Raw genomic sequence first — 17,950 nt, forward strand, 5'->3', positions numbered from 1 at the left:
TATGACTTAAGACGAAGTTGTATTTCACAATCTTACCATTTCTTATCAAGTAGCCTATTTGGAAAAACGATTTAAAAAACCAGAAGAAAACTGATCAAAAAGTGCTCTGCTGCATATGCTATTCTTGTCATCTTGAGAGGATGTGAAAAATAAGAGAACTGTTTTGCAAGAAAGGTAACTCGTATCACTAACAGCTCCTTGGGAGGCTGAAAGGTAGCACTGGAGTGTATATGAAAACAATAATATCATCTCTATACCAAAATAGTTTATGTTAAGAGAGAAAAGCTACTGTATGTTAGGTAGAGTGAGGCAGAACGAAGAAAGGTCCCTTCAGCTTCTCTGCAGCATTGGCTACTCACAGCAGTGCAGAAAGAGCACTCCACCAAGTTGGAGTTGCCTGAATGAATGATATCAAGTGCCGCAGCCACATCAAGCTGAACATGAAAAGTTTCATCTGCCTAGCCTGTGAGGCAGAAAGCCAAACACACTGCCAGAGGGCTACCATAATTCTAAGAAAAGCAAACATCTGCAATGGTCCTTTTCCCAAACACAGTAACTGACTAGTGAATTTGCAGGACTCCAGCTTAAAAATACAACTGGCTATTGGGGCAAGGAAGTATATTGGTGAGAGTTTGAGAGCTGAGGATTATCTTTGGAGAAGAACACTTTCAATGCTTTCCAAATGGCCCTCCTATTGATTCATACTGTTTTTAATATATGAAGTGCCAAAAGACGTCATGTAAATTAACCCCTTATTCTGATGAAAAGTAGATGTTTCAAGTTTGTAACACAAACTCAAAGCTATAACAGGAAATATCTATTTACCACTAGCTACTAATACTAATTATTCTCAGCAAAAAGTTTTACTTACCATGTGCAAAAGTTCTCCTAAAAGGATAGTTGCTCTAACAGATACGTGGTCATCACTACTTGTGATCACTTCAACCAGACCCTTCAAAAAGTTAAAAAATTATTACAACATTTAATGTAAAACATCTTATTTTAATGTTTATAGAAAAGAAGTAGCAAGCATCTATTAAAACTTGAAGTCATTAGTTACCTCTAGAAGTCCATTGGTAATAAAAGCTGAAAGCACTAACGCCAAATAATTATCCATGAGATCAGGCCTAAGGAGAAAAAAGTATGAAAACAGTTTAGAAAGTTCATTTCTTATTGTGTCTGCAAGAAAATAAGAAATATTTTGCCAACAACACCACAAAACACAAACAAAGGATTAGTCTAAGTATTAAATGCTCACCTTGACCTGGCTCGATGGGGTAATATAGTTTTAGCTTCAGCAGCTACAAAGCCATCAGAAAGTCTCCAGCAGTCCTGAAACCTGCTTGGATCTAGAACAAGAACATATGGACAATGGTAATTATAACATTGGATTTCATAGTGTCATTTTAATGGTTGTCAGTCGGTAAATAATAGTTCTTGCCAACAAATGTTATTTCAGGTTTCAAATTATAAAGAACTTTATCAGAAAGGCTCTCCAACAAGTCATCTAATCCACACTCCTGAACCAAGGAAGGCTAACTTCAAAGCTAGGACAAAGATTGTATCTAAGTATCAACCAAAATAATGACATTTCCAATTCATGAACACATTAAACTTGTTTAACAGAAAATAATACCTAAAATTTTAAAATGTACATCCATATGTCACAAAGTAGCAAGTTTGTAACAAAGAATGATTTCTTTACTTATAAACGCAGGACAAGGATTAAGCTTTTATGATCAACTGCATGACAAAACATTTGTAACCAGAGTCTGGAGAAGAGCATTGCTGGAACATTAAAGGCTGAAACATGCTCCTTTTGGGCTCACACTTTCGCACTGTGAGACAAAGCAGACAATGCTCTTGGGTTTACAAAAAGAGTAATTCTGAAGATAAAAGACTAACTCTGCTAAATATGAAAAAGCGTACATTTGCCCTAGGAAAAGTAAAAGCATACACTTGCTCTAGGAAGAGTAAAAGTCTGCTGAAGTGCAGTGGAGACAGCTAGCAGATACACAATATATAGAAAAGACTGTTTAATAACTTTTCTGTAATATTCACTAGCACTTCTACATTACTAATGCTTCTAACACGTCAAAGAAGTCTAATCTGTAGTAATATGTTTACACGGTCTTTTGTGTAAATGCTCCATTATGCTCCACTGCTGATCTTTTAGCAAACTTACAACACTTAACAGTTGATAAAGAATTTTAAACAGGACTTCAGAGCACCCAATTAATTCAGTCATTAAACAGTTAATATTGATGTAATTTACAATACTGAGGAGACAGTGAAGGGTTCAAATTTGTAGAAGAGCTTAATAGACAGAATTCTTATGTGAACTGGTCCTAAATACTTACCTACACTGAGAAGTGCCTCAATAAATTCTTCTGCAATAACAGGGAGAGGAAGGCGAAATATATCATAGAGAACTTCAAGCAGACCTCGCTACAACAACAAAACAACGCAACAGGAATTTTATAGATTTACAAAAATTGTCCTTTTGTTCGCTATTAATATTAAAGTTGAGATTTCTATAGAGTGCTAAAATTGGTGAATTTGTTTCAGTGGGTTTTTTTGATAACATGCTTATTTTCATAAACTGAAATAACTTGGAGAAGAGAAGAAGCGAAGGGGCTTATTTACTTTAGAATCATGCTTATTGTTACTATGAATTCTACAGAAGCTCAGGCTAGTTGAATTAAAGATTTTTAGAACAGTTACTGCTGCCACCATCAACCTCTTGGTTTAACTGGTAATTGGGAGGAAACATTTTTATTTATCTTGGATTTAACTCTGATTATTATGCTTTAAAGTCACAAATGCAGCTACTGTGAACTTGCTTTGACTTGTGACCAGAGTAAAAGTTAATTTATGTACTTTTCTCTCCTCCATTGCCTCCTCTCAGACATACAGGGTGTGCTTCCATTCTCACAGGAATTTTATAATGGAATTATAGACTTGAACTTGGGGGTCAAATAAACTTGAGCGTAGTGGTCTCATAACTGGAGTCTGTGTTTAAACCACTAAATTGTTAAAATGTTAAGAATATGTTAATTAAAACATCTAATATTATTCCTACATCAGTACTAAATATTTACTACCTACCCGTATTTCCATATTTGGTATACAGAGTACCCCAATAAGAGACTGAATTCCAGAATTTCCAGGTTTGCACAGGCTGATAATACCTAGAAAACATTAAATACGTAACAATATTCCCTCAAACAAAAAAAGCATTAGACACATTGTTAAATTTGATTTCCAGTTTGAATACGAGCACAGATGATAAAAATTACTAATCATAAACATTTTCACCTTTATAATGTCATCTCCTTTCCAATCAATAATATTTCACAAAACTTTCAAATCACAGAATTTTGTTTTCTCATTAAAAACCATAGCTATTTTTGCCCTTTCTACTGTGAACAGTATTCTCAAATTATCTGCTAAAGCAACATTTACATGGAAGAAATGGCATAAAAAAAAGATAAAATTGTCAATAAAGAATGAATCATAAACCTGAAAGATGTGCCTCATCTTGGCAGAACTGGGAGAAGTTTCTCCATCAAAAGCCGTATCTTAACCTAACAAATTATTCAGTTCCTTTTAATCTCAGGTGAATTCTAAACAGCAAGTTTAAACATACTTCTCTGTCCACCATTTTAAACCACCTTTTCCCAAACAAGCAGTGCTCATCTCCAGAAGTTTCAACACAGTAGATTTAACTTTGCATAAAATCTCAGAGCCTCTCTTATAATTTGGTCCTTTTACACTATATTTTTAATATTTCAATATTAATAGGGAAAACCTTCAAATTATTTCTAAATGTTACAAAATACCACCTAAAGCTTACACTGATTTTCGGCCTCAATTTATATACAGTCTCTTCATTAAAAATGTGGCTGCAAAGACAGTAACCTTGCTCATTTCACTTCTCTTCGTACTTCAGAGAATAAATTAAAACTTACAGAAACATGCTATCCAGAAAACAAACAAGCTTCTCCAAAATGCAACTTTAAATGAACAAAAAGAATCCAGGTTTGCACACCTTTTTGTCTTACATATCATAATTAAACCCAAACTGCCATTCTTTAAAAATTCCTAAAAGATGAAAAATATCACCTACTCATCTATTTATTTTCACTAATACAAATTTAACTTTAATGACATGTGCTTTATATGAACTTGAAGGAAGTCCTCAGTTTCAAAACTTCCACGTCACAAAAACTTAGGACACACATGTGGCCACAGACACACTAAGGGCATTTAAATATGTTCCACACTGCACCTCAGAGGCCTTTTCCAAGAGCATATAGTGGCTACATCCCAATTGCAATGCAGGAATGATTTGGGTGCTGCATGCCCCAATTTTATCTCTAAGGACATGACTGCACATGAGGATAAAGGACATAGTAACCATCAGCTCTGAAGAATAACCCAGTCTGGAAAATAGTAAAGTAAAATTTCCCTCCAATCATCCAGCTTCAAACAAACAAAAAGAAATCTTACCTGCCCATGATCGAAATGCTGCCACTATTCCCATTTTACTAGCTAGGAACCGTGCTTCTCTGTCCTCCCTGTCATTAAAACAACAAATGCCACAATACAGTTAATTACTATAAAACAGTGTTACTAACATAGCAAGTAAAAAGTAGTTAACTGAGAGTTTTAGATGGGGGACAAAATCCAGAGCGAGAAATCTTTTACATATGCATACATGTGTGTAAATGTATTATACAATGTGTATACATACACACACGAGATTAGAATTTTTAAGTATTGTTACTTTTTCTTTTTCAGGGGAGTTTCCACGGTAGGAGGATAACACCACAAAGTAAACACCTGTAAACATACATAGATTAATCACTCTGTACCTCCACTGACAGTAAGCCTATGGCAGAGACCTAAGGATTTGGACCTTATTCAGTTACCTAGACCTAAGCATCTAATGCCATTTGATAATTAAAAACCTGAATAATTCAAGTTGGAAGCAACCTCAGGAGGTCTCTAGTCCAGACTCCTGAAGACACAAAGAAGTTGTCAGCTATGAGACCAGATCGGGTTATACTCAAGGCTTTATCCAGTTGGGTCTTAGAAACTCCCAAGCATGAAGGCTACAGGACCTCTCCGGACAGACTGTTCCAACACTTGACTGGCCTCACAGAAAATTCCCCCCGCCCTTATATCAAGTTGGAACCTCTCTTGTTTCAATTTCTCTCTGTTGCTTCTTGTCCTCCCACCTTTCACCACCATGAGGGGCCCTAGCTACATCTTCTTGATAACATCTTCACAGGTATTAGTAAGGTTGCTATTCGGGGGAGGGTGTCCCCCAACCTTCTCTTCTCCAGGCTAAACAAGCCCTTTTAAACCTTAAATGCTTAACAGTATTTTAGGAAGTTGCACTTTAACCTCCTGTATTCAACCTCAAGCAGTTTAGTATTAGGTCATTGCTTTTATTTTCACTTTGGAAAGAAACATAGTATTATTCCAATACCATGAACAAAACTGGTAGCACAAGTAGCAGCACTAACACTTACTTGAGTTGTCCTTCTGCTGTGTCTGGATTATGCCTGTAGTGAAAATCTGTGTAAGGAGCTAAAATTCGCTAAACAAAAGAAAGACATGCATTACTTTCACATGAGAATACAGTTAAAAGGGTCTTGCCATTTCCTCAGTCCCACTCCAATCTGTCACGTTATTCCTGCTTTATAAATCATTATGGTCTTAGCCTAAGATGTAATATTTTAAACATTTTGCACTAACACAGAGGGTGAAATCTGAGATGAAAATTAAGCATTTTGATTAGTAATACAATGTTTAATTTCTGTCACTAAACAAGTAAAACTGAACCCACCTCTAATTCTACATCTGCTCGCACATACTGTCGGGTCTTTGGATGATTAATGAGGTGCAAAACTGTAGTTATCAGAGCCTCATTTATTCGGCTTAGCTGACAATCAATCACATTTTTCAAGATGGTACTTAAACCACCCCGAAGAGCCACCACCTCGGGATTCTGAAGTGCTAAATAAAGAGAAACACGTCATTTTGGCCAGGGATAGGAAAGAAAACATTTCATGGCTTCCAATATGACAAACTTGTTGTCTCTTTAGTACGTGTATCTTTTTCTTCCTGAATAGCGCTGAGGCACATGTAAAGCTTTTAATGGAATTGACTGATGTTAGCAATGAATTGACATTTTCGATTAATTTATCATGAACAAAAACAATGGCCAGTCAGTCACCGCTGTGCAGCAATTTCTCAATTTATTTCCAACCAAGTTTCCATACAGCAGTTTCTGGATCTCCCTGCAAGAAGGTTTTGTGCTTAACTGGACTGACATGGATAAAATAATTATACTAGAATATAAAAGAGTAACAGATAGTTTATTTCTTTAAAACAGAAGTTTGTGTCTTGAGAACATTGCTGAAGTTATTTCTCATTGATTGATTTTGAAAAAACTTTAAAAATCAGTACCCACATGCAAGTATATGGAGTTAGTATAAACCACTGTCCAACTAGCCTTTAAATGGACACAATAGTGACTTCCAGAAGCCAGCTAACCACAGTACCCACTGTAAAAAAATTTTAAAGGAAGATGTTTTGTAGAGTTCTCTGAACTCTTGTATATTTGTCAACATCTCGTGTATGGAATTCTCCCTGCTTCCAATCCATTAGATTTAGAAATATCCAACTGCAGCAGGGAAATGTTTTTAAGGTAAATCAAAAATTGGCAAGTCTTAAAGGAAAGAACAGCACCTGAAATCTTCAGGTACTTCACTTAAGAGATTTTAAGTTAAAGTGACTTTGTTTTCTCTCAAACTAATGACTAAAATCCATGAAACTGACATTAAGAACATTTAAAATCTCAATCATTATTGAACAAATACCTTTAATACTTGAATACAATCTATTTAATACAAACCCACAAAAGAGAATCTCTTAGAAAACTGATGACAACCATGTCAAAATTTTTCTTAATTAGCTTTCAGTTATCTTACCTAGTTCACAGATAATGGCTATACACGCTCGAACCATTCTGTCTCTTTCTTGAAGACCATCGTTTCCAACTGCTATCAAAGAATTAGTAATAGAACTGGGGAACAATGAAGCATTCACAGTGATCATCTGCCAAAAATGAAAGAAAAAGCCCTCTTGTTTCTTCATAATATTTCTCTAAATATACTCCCAGATTCACCAGCGTTCTGTTTCCTAGATACAGACAGACCACTCCATGTATTACTTGGTTGTATCTGGCAAATCCTCAAAACTTTTTCTTTTGTTCTTGAAATTCTACATTTGTCAATTTACTTTACCATTCTCTTCCTGCTTCAGTTTTTTATTTTTATATTATTTTATCATAATAGGAAAGGGTTAAAAAGATGACTGTTGCAGAGAGAACTATGGCTAGCTTTTTCATATTTTTTTTCCAAGAATTTCTTTATTGACAAAGAATGCTACCCAATGACACAGAGTAGATTACAAGCTCTTCTAGAAGATTCATTCATACTGCAGCAGATTCTTCAATAACTATTCAACTGTTTAATTAGCCAAGACTAAAATCTCCTGTTTGGTAGACAGATCCTTAGATTGCTGCAGACTACAAAAAATGACAGTCAACAGAAGCTGCTACAGTATCTGGAAGGCAACTGTCAGTAACACCCCTACATCCTCTTGCATAGTACCTCATCTTCCTAGAACAGGAACGTAATTCAACTTCATTGTAAGTTATATAGCTATGGCACAAAAAACACACCACACACGCACCCCCCTTTAAACATGTTAAACTGAAAAGCAAGGATGAGAACAAGACCTGCGTCCATTAATTAAGTCATTCTACAATTAAAAAAAAAATTGCAATAAATTTGAGACAGAATAGAAGAACAGATTTTTATAGCCAATGTTCATTTAAACTACTGAAGAGGTCCTGCACCATGGAAATCCTCAGCTGCTAGTTTAAGACAAGCAGAATTTACACCAGATTAAGGAGCAAGGCCCTGTGCACACATCAGAGGCAAAAAAAACCCTCCAAAGCAACCAACCAATACCACCACTCCTCACCCTCTCCCAAATGAGGCTTTGACTACAAAGGCTGAGTAGCTGTTCACATTTTTTCATACTTTGCGAAAATTAAATATACATACCCTCTATACTATGGAACGTGAACATCACTGAACAGATGCATTACTAAGGAGGAAGTAAGGTTTTTTGTCTGGTGGCTTAAAAAGGGAACAACGTAATGTGTTACAGCCCACTCAACCATGTCACATTTTTTTCTACTAATAAAAGTGAGATGTAAAAAAAATACTCAATATCCATCAAAGACTTAAAAACTTAAGGCTAGTTTTCCAAGATTTTCTTTAATACTCCTTTTGTTTCCAACAAAAGCAGGCTTATCTTCATGATTTTTTCCAAAATTGTTTTGTCCTACATTCATTTTACAGCCCCCTTTCATGTCTTATAGATATTCATTCAGACAATTGTTTTACCCTCTTTGCAGAGGGTAAATGAGAAGAAATCAGCCTTTACGACAAATATACCGGAACACTTTAACAAGTTTATTTTTAAGACCTGTTTTTGAGAAACTTCTTGTGATACATAATGTTGTCACCCACAAAACAGGAAGCTTTAAGATAGGACTCTAAAGAAAAAACAAACTCTACCCCACCCACGCAGTCTTTCACTTTTACAATGGCATGAAGTAACAAGAATTAGCAATAGAATGGGTGTACAAATCCACTCTACAAAATTATAACCTTTTTTCTACTGATATTGACAACTACTTAGTGTGAGGACACAAGCAGCCTCTTAAGGCTCTTCTGCTTCATTGTTTTCTTTGGTTTTAAAACATGAGAAGGAAAGATTTCTTTCTTTTACTATTCAATTCCAAGTACATTAGTAGAATAAATACAAACTTTTGCATTGGCTTTCATTCTGCTCTAGGTATTGAAATGCAGTTCTAAAGACCAAGTACAGGTGATGCAAGGCTACTTACAAGCAGCTATGATCAAGTAAGTAACAAAGACTATGAATTTGGTCTTTAAAAGTTTCTTTCAAAAAAGATGAAGAAAGATGGTGGTTCATATTGTACCTAACTCTGACTTCTGCTTTGAAAATAAAGCATCCTGCATATTAAATTATTTAAAAAAAAAGGTCTTATTGACTCTTATTAGATGGAAAAATGCTTTCTGACCCAACTTTATGCGATCCTTTTCATGGCTGAAGACACTACTAAACTGCAAAACTCTTATGAGGAAATGTAGAGGTGATTACAGTCAAAAGAGACAGAGAGCATTCAAGTCCTTAAAAAAAAATCAGAAACCAAGTTTGAAGTTGTTTGTCTTTTCTCTTCCTATACTAGTTTAACCTGTACAAGTTTTTTAAACAAGTTTATCATTAAGTGTCTTCTAAATTCATAAAACAGGATTAATATTTTATATTTTGTTCTTCTACTCTATGAAAAGGAAGAGAAGAAAGCAAAAGAATGTTTTAATCTTAAAGTTTTATGTATATGCTATTCCTACATAGTGCATTTTTGCTATCAAAGACGAGGTTTAAGAATTGCATCCAGACTTTGAAACGGAAAACAATAGTTCTGTGATGCTGGTGGAACCCAGTTCAGCTCTTCCATGGCTCACAGTAAATTGTCTCCTGCACAAATGAATTAACTCTGATTGCTTTATTTGCCATTCATTCTCCTCTTCTTGACCTTTATATAATCTTTTAGGAATCCTGGTATCAAACTACTGAGTCTCAGATATTGAGGAAGATGAAGAGAGACGGGAAAAGGGCAAGAGCAGGGTAACAAAGGGACAGTGTGAAAATACAAGAAGTGCCATTCAGGATATGTGTCACAGCATTCCTTGTGAGACAGAATTTCTCAAGTATTGACTGCTCTATGTCAATGCATGCTTAACTGCTGTAGCCCTGACAGAACATGAAAAAGGTATTAACTTTACGGTAGCCAGGTTGGGTGGCTTTTTGTTTGTCTTTTATGAAACGACGATTTTCTAGGTAGCAAAAGATGTTAGGAAACATCTTTCATCAACATAGTTCTCAGCATCGAAGAACCATCAGTATCCCTGTATAGCAAGTATATTCCACGCAGGTACATCCCATGCACAGCACCGTTGTACAATGACGGAGGGGAAAAAAAAGGCACTGGTGGCCAGTGGTATGATTTTTTAATGCTTATCTTTCAGGATCATTTTTTCAAATCAAACTAATGCATTTATTTCTCTTGCTTCCTCTTGTTCCTTTGAAGCAAGACAGAAGTCTTTGCTCAACTAGGAAATGCTCAAAAAAAGCCCAGGAATAATGAGGACAAATTTCTGAACCGAATAAAACCAATTCATTATAAATGTGTTTCCATTCCATCTTCTGATTTAAGTTATTCTGGCTCTACATTGAAGCTCTTTTTCTAACACACATTAGCAAAGAACTTTTATAAAATCCGACTTCCTCAAGGACCCATTCCTTTATGGTTGTGGGTTTTGTTTATTTGGGTTTGGGGAGGGGGAAGGGAGTGTTTAAGCCTTAAAACTATCTTTTTGGTGCAATTGTTAATCAAGCATATTGTCTCTTCTGTAAGACAGAAACCATGTGATCTCATTATAAAAAAAGAAACTGCATATCAAACATCCACATTTTCAACCTAAATATATATATATTAAAAAATACATATACACACAAAACAGACTAAACACACATAGTGCTCCTGGGGAACCATTCTTCCAACTACTTCCAACTTTACTCGAGTCTTTGGTAGTTTTTTTCCTAAGATGCTTAGTAGAAGAATATAAGCACAATAAAGAATAGTAAGGTCCAGTACAAAGGCAGAATACTATGTTGCCTCAAAAAAATACCTTCAGTAGCTCTATGTGCCAGTTTCTCTAGGATGAACTTGAAAATGCAGCTACCACAGCTTCAAACATCTCACATCTGTGGGTACACAGTACAGTAACCACCACAGACTAACTATGTCTTATTGTGTATCTGAGAAAAGAACTATGGATAGCATCAACCTCTATGGATAAAGCAATAAGGCTACAAGCATTCCTTCAACTTATTATTCCAGCAATGGCAATTCGCCTCATTTCTCAAATGGCAGAAAATCTCCCATCTTTGATTCACAGATCCTCTAACACACTACACAATAAAGTTAAATCATTAGATGAAACTTAATAATATGGTTCTTATACCCTTGCATTCATCATTTGATAAGTTTTTCCCAAATCTTGTCCAGTATGATCTCTATCAAAGGAAAATTAGCAGGATTTTTCTAGCCTACTTGAGATTCTCAGTGGTAAGAGATTAAAATCAAAACAACTCTCAGCACTACCCTTCCTTCTCTCTTTTGAATTATCAGCTCTAATTTTTTCTCACATGACAAAGTAAGGTAAGGTATTAGAGACTGTGTGGAAAAAAAACTGCTGATGGAGAAAACCAGGAGTCAGCACAACCCAGTGGCATAGCTGATAAGACCATATATAGTTATATTTTACCTTTCTGACTAATCGAAGTGCTTGAGTTCTTTCTACTTCATTACTCTGCTGTATGTCAATGCACCTAAAACAAGTTAAAAAACACATTTTGTTTATAACAACACTTTCACCTTAACTGTTAACATCTTGCATTAGTATTTATGCAATTGAATAAAGAGAAGAAAGAATATTGTTTAAAAATTCTACCCTTCAGCAAGCATACTCATTATAATTGGTCAATTAGCTTTGGTTTATATTTTTTTCAGTTATCTTCATTACAACTAAATCACTAGAATGTTCTCAAATATACAATGGCAAGGCGTAACAGCTTCAACAAATATTTTCTGAGCTAGCTGCATTTGTCATTTCAAATGAGACTAAACAAAGTATTTGTAATGTTTCACATCAACGTTTTGTGTGTGTTCTCAGATCAGAAAATTCTTTTTGGTCCAACAAAATTAAACAGCACACTAAAACTGAATGGGTGTGTATACTTATAAACAGAAACACACACATCTGTATCAGTATATTAAATCCAACAAGATTTTAACAAAGGAAGCACTAGAAATGCTAATATTTACATCTACTCATCATGCTGATCTTATTATGTCATTGTTAGTTTGCCCTTTGGTATTCTTCTGTAGTGTCATGGGTCATACTTAGATTACAAATTCTTGGGCATGAACTACTTGTTAGCCCTGACTTTGTACTAGACGATCTGAAGAGCTATGATAATAAAAAGAATCAGAACAACTCCCATAAAACAACGTAAGACATGAAAATTACTGATGTTTCAACCTTTTAACAACACCACAGATTAATTTATGATTAATGGTATTTATTATTGAAAAACACAGGTTTTTTAGATTACTTGGAGTACACCATATATTAGGACAGCATTTTACTGGATTAGCTGGTGTGATGCATTATCCTTCTATTTCTAAAGGATGTTATTCATATTGAAGAAAAATGGCTTTCATAACACCACCTATCAAGAATGTAAGAGGATACAGAAACACCTTTTCTCAGCTGTCTCAACCATGAAAAAGCAAGTGATTTACAATTGTACAATTTACAACAAGAAGGAAGAGAAAAATTACCTGGCTATCAAGTAATCCACTTTCAACTTTAGCACCTTCTGGAGAATACTGGAGTCTCGAATGAGATAGCGGAGGGCTCGCAATCCTGCTGCTCGCACCTCTTTTGCTTCATTTAGTAAAGCTAACCTCAGACTACAATGAAGAAAACAAGAGGGACAAACATTTATTTAGCAGTAGGTATACTTCATCATCTGACATGCAGCTAGTACCTACTCATTTAAAATAAAAAGTCTGACTTTTAAAAAAAGAAATGTTCTGCATTAATTGTCTGGCTTTGAGATATTCACCTGTACAGCCTAGAAGGCAGACCTTCACCCTGCAAGCAGATGTAGACAATATATTAATCTGAAAAAGCCACAAACCAGGGTTTCTTCCCCCAAAGAACAGCTTGTACATCCACGAAAAGATACATGACCAAGACCTGTACACACCTTGTTATTTGACAAAACAGCTCAGCACAATATTAGTCCAAGAAAATTAACAGGTAGAGAGCATTTCCTCCTCTGCTAGACTGCCAAGCCATAAGTATGAGCCCTCAAAACCATGTCTTGACACCTAATAGAGAGAAATTTGCACCCTAATTAATTATATGCACCACTCACTAAAGATGTTATGGCACCATGTTCCGTTTACATGAAATATGACAGTGTCATAACTTAAGCAGCCCCACATAGCACAGATTTCTACAGATTCCATCATTTGAACATATAACCAAAGTGTATTTGTCTTTAGACAGATTTTGAAAGCATTTTGCTTGCACCCAGGGGAGCTCTCCTAAGCATAACTGTCATCATAATGTAACTTCCTAAATTCACTATCTAGGTAAAAACAAATGAGACACTGAAGGCCTCCAGAGATGGAGTCTGAAGGTATTAAGTGACACACTGTCCTTCTGAAGGCCCTCAAAAGATTTGCCCCTTTTCCTTCACTACATGGTGAGGGGGGAAACCCCCAACCTCCCAGTGACAAATTTTTAGAGGATTCCAGTGAGACTGAATTTCTACATATACAAATGGCTTATTTTTTTCTTTTCTTATTCCAGGATCGTCATGCATGGTAATCGGCTACCCCAAGGCCAAAAATCTTCTGAATCTTTCTGGAGATTAAACTGGCCTGTGTAAAAGTCACTATAACAGGAACCTACTTCCAGGTAATATCTAGACAAAGCAGAAAGGCTGCAATACTATATCCGAATAAAAATGAACTGATTATTACTTTCAGCACCAAGCAGGGAATTGCTTCAGGAAGACCATCTTTGCTGTAATATCAAATATGATTCTTCACATAAAAATAGTGCCACTAATTGCCTTTATTTATTTACTTTAAGCTGAGCTAGAAGCAAATAAGGAACAGATTCTCAATACTGTGAGGTTAAGAAAAATTCTTCCTCTAAAAACAGCTGTACTAGAGGAGAGATTTATTCCCCTAGTCATTCAAGAAAAGCGGGTAACTAACTGTTCAATTGTGCTGCGTAGATAATAGGTATTCTTTAGATCACGAATCATGCTTTGTTTCTAGTTTTGCAGCTTTGCAGAGATGGAAGTCTGAGGGATGAGCACAAAATAAGTTCTACTCAATTGTATTTTTCTGTTTGGACTTTTACCTCACAGTTTACAGTTGGTTTGAATATGCCAGTTTAAGACACTTCAGCAGAGTTTCCTTTTAGGGCAGAAGTTACCCATTATGCACGCAAACGGTGTTGTTGCTATCCATGACATTTCTTATTAGGACAGCCAAATACTGAATCTGGATTTTTTTCCCCTCATCAAGTAAAGTACATGACTTTTATATTTCAGAGGAAAATGTTTCTTGAATGGCAGACAAAAACAATCTTTAGACAAATAGTTTCTCAAAAGCAATCAATGCTTTGAAACCTTGTTCTACAACTCACAAGAGGAGGATATTCTTAATTTGTAGACAGAAGTTAATTTAAGAATTGGCAACAGTGAAACCACTACAAAAAGACAACACTATCATGAGATTCAACATTCAAAAGCAGAAGGTACCAAAAAGGGATGTGTCACTATCTTTAAATAGTGAGAATGCAATGAAAATACATAGCTAGCCAGAAAGATATAGGCCTAAAATTAAGGCCATAAAAATCCATGACGGTCCAATGAAAGCAATGACATATAGAGGGCTGAACAAAAATCTCTTCATAAAAAAACGAAAACTAAACAAAACCACTTACCAGTCAATGACTGAACTGCAAAAACCTGAGAGAAACCTGACCTTATAAAGACAATGAAGATATGCTACAGCAGGTAGAAAAAAAAACACATGTAGGAAAACCTATGTGCATCTGTCTGTATGTGTCTACGTGTTCTGACTTCACAGCTGTACCACAAAGAGAAAACTTGAAAAATTAAAATTGGACCCACTGCACAAGCCAAAAGGAAAAGGAGAAGGAATGAATCAAGGAAGAGACTGATAGAGATATGACAAAAACAAGCATTTTCTTCACACTAAGTCATTGCTTTAGGTATCTGCATGAAGATTCCTACCCTAAAGCCTTTTTTATCATACAGAATATGAGTTAGACTAAGAAGTGAAAATGATGGAAGAACTGGAGGAAATCTATCAGTAAATATTGTCAGCAGCCCACCAAGGTGCTGCTTTCCATCTAAGTGTTTGGAAAGAACATTAACAGGAGCTATCTGCATATATTTGCTAGCACCGTATTATAAACAGTAGCTGCCAAGATGGAAAAAAGGTGATAAAAAGGTCTATATAAAAAGGACTCCAAAGGGCATCCAGAGGACTGTTTATGATCTTAAAATAAAATCACATTAAAATAAAAACAGTTAGCCCTGTGAAGCACCCAGTAGCGTTTACACAAACTATATTCTACTAATCTTTTGAAAGACTGGAAAGGAATTATCACAATAGTGTATAAAAAGGCATAAGGTGTTGCTGAAGACTGTATTAAGGGATATAAAGAGATTATAGAGTGAGGAACAGTAGTTTCACAAATAAAAATCTGAAAAGATGAATTCAAAGAGCAGAGGTGAATCGAAGATTTTATCCTGACAATTTTTGTCCTAATTTTTATCTAGGTTCACGATCGCTTTTTGTAGGCAGTATTCAGTATACAATTCTTGACTGGGGGGACGGAGACGGGGACAGGACGGACAGAAATACAGAAGGCAACGTAGTTATATAAATGAGAATAGGATGGGGTTATGAAAAACTTCAAGGAAACTTAAAAATTATCTGTATGCATAGTTAACAAGATGGTGAAGAAAATTCAAGATTGTTAGATGAGACTTAACGTACATCAAGAAAAAAACCTGTGTTATAAACCCATACTACATGATTCTAAAATAGCCATCAGATCAAGAAAATGATTTTCATGTGCACACTCCACGTGCATCTGTGGCTGAAAGCGCCAAAAAGACATCACGATTGTGATAAGAGAGAACGTAAGCGCAATACTACCTGCCCCAGTATTTCAAGTGTCACTGCAGAAATGAAAATAACTTCCTAAGACAGCATTAAGGCTGATAAACATTAAGACTGATAAAAAGCTGGGAAGAACTAACAAAGGATGGAACAAGAAAGGTTATTCACTACCTATTACAGGATCATTCTCGCACCTTTTTCTAAAGCATCTCATCCATTCACCACAGAACGATAACCATGGTTTTGACAAATCTCTGTTTGATCCAGCCACGTAATTGTGAATATTCTGAAGTTTGCTTTTACGGCCAAAGCCTCTTGGCACATTACTAAAAGACCTCAAAAGTTTCTGAGGCCTACCACCACTCCATTTTCTTCATGGCTCAAGGCTTCCTCTCATCTGTCAATGGTATGATGCTCTGGGAACCGGGAAGACCCATCTACACTGGGAATGACAACAAAATGTGTCACTATTATCTCCATCTGCTGGCAGGAAGAAACTACAATCAGGCACCTGGACTAACAAAATTCTAAAACGAGAATGACTTCTGAAAAACAGATCCCTAACATAAGAATAGCTGCAATTACTGCAGATTACAACTGTCTTTGGTTCGGGTAAATATTCTATCAAGGTTACTGACCCCAAAACCTAGAACTTTATAAGAAATCTACAATTATTCTTGAAATCATTGATACCCTTAGAGTTTAATGCTTTAAGGTTAGCCATTCATACTTCACAAATGCAGAAAACTCACAAAGCATTTCTTGCATCCAAATAACTTTTCATGTTTTCAAGGAAAAACAAGTTTGTTCGATAGAACAAAAAGGTTTCCCTATAGAAATCTAACATAAGGTTGGGAACGTCAGCAGAGCAAATTACAGAACTTGCCTGTTATCTTCAAAGGAATGTATGTACTTAGCCTACCTAAAGGTCATTTCTAAAATTAATTAAAAAGTTCAGTATTTGCAGGTTACTTGCAATGGCTGTATGGCAAACAGAATCTGCAAACAGAATACTACTGCAGAGTGGCTGTAACTCTGTAGAGCAAAATTTTTAAGTTTGCCTAAAAAGGTCTGTATTTCATGAAAACAATCCATCCTGTAAGTATTTCTGAAGAACCAATCAACATGACTATGGTGGTTAAAATGAGAGTATTTGAGTGGTATCCTTGAGTTTGAAAATTATCACTATAGCGGAATAACCTATATATATATATGCATAAAAAATTTACTTCTCATGTACATACACTGAGGAACCACTGGATGGACCAAAGCAACAACACTAACCAACATAATTTTCCTGATATGTGTCTTTTTTTTTTCTTTTTTGAGAAGCCATTTTTGGCATTTTTCTAAGTAGAGGGCTATTTTTCTTCATGTGTCTGCTGAGAACAACATTTTTATCTCTTCCTTATCAACACCTGTAATTGTGTTTGGATTAGCAGATCTTTCTGCAAACTTCTTCCTATAAAAACAAACACCTGTATTTGCATAACCTTTTAAGACTTGTATTTAAAAATATTTGGTAGACAACTCTGAATTTTGAAGTTATACTCTGAAGTGATGTTTAGTCCCACCATAAAGTACTATAACAGATTACATAAATAAGATCAGAAGAGGATAATCTATTAAAGCTTTCACAAAAATATACTAACATTTTTTAATTTTTTAATTCCAGCAAGGAAAATTACTTCTATTTAAGAAAATAACTTAGAATTATTTCCACAAGAAATTACACAAGTTTTCCCAACATTTTACTGAAAGAGCGACTAGCTTTCCTAATCTTGCTTTCCTAAGTCAGATAAGTAAGTTGAAAGAACACAAAATCATGTTAAATACTAGGTCCTAGTTGTTTCTGCCACCGATGCTGAGCCTCAGGACAAATTTACCAATGTCTGTGTAAAAACACAGAAGTTCTGGCAATAAGCGTGTAGTTACTTTTGACTATCAGAAACAGCAACAAAA

At 35.4% G+C, this 17,950-nt stretch overlaps 1 protein-coding gene across 4 annotated transcripts in view; it reads right to left on the reverse strand.

The window, feature by feature from the left end:
- The window catches only part of RICTOR (RPTOR independent companion of MTOR complex 2), an 86,112-nt gene that overhangs the window by 39,902 nt on the left and 28,260 nt on the right, over positions 1 to 17,950 (reverse strand). For 2 of the 4 annotated variants that reach the window (XM_087759691.1, XM_087759687.1), the window contains exons 5-15: positions 12,587 to 12,718; positions 11,508 to 11,571; positions 7,005 to 7,131; positions 5,858 to 6,027; positions 5,541 to 5,608; positions 4,513 to 4,580; positions 3,109 to 3,191; positions 2,361 to 2,448; positions 1,259 to 1,349; positions 1,061 to 1,127; positions 872 to 952 (exon numbers count right to left, since the gene is read on the reverse strand). In XM_087759691.1, coding sequence (XP_087615817.1) covers positions 872 to 952; positions 1,061 to 1,127; positions 1,259 to 1,349; positions 2,361 to 2,448; positions 3,109 to 3,191; positions 4,513 to 4,580; positions 5,541 to 5,608; positions 5,858 to 6,027; positions 7,005 to 7,131; positions 11,508 to 11,571; positions 12,587 to 12,718 — 1,039 coding nt within the window. Of the gene's footprint in view, positions 1 to 871; positions 953 to 1,060; positions 1,128 to 1,258; positions 1,350 to 2,360; positions 2,449 to 3,108; positions 3,192 to 4,512; positions 4,581 to 5,540; positions 5,609 to 5,857; positions 6,028 to 7,004; positions 7,132 to 11,507; positions 11,572 to 12,586; positions 12,719 to 16,182; positions 16,312 to 16,345; positions 16,366 to 17,950 lie in introns of those variants that run through there. The other 2 variants (XM_087759688.1, XM_087759690.1) reach the window with 2 other exon arrangements.

Source organism: Nipponia nippon, unplaced genomic scaffold (assembly GCF_047370975.1).
Source record: "Nipponia nippon isolate SJK-2023a ecotype South Korea unplaced genomic scaffold, ASM4737097v1 scaffold_20, whole genome shotgun sequence".
Taxonomy (NCBI): Eukaryota; Metazoa; Chordata; class Aves; order Pelecaniformes; family Threskiornithidae; genus Nipponia; species Nipponia nippon.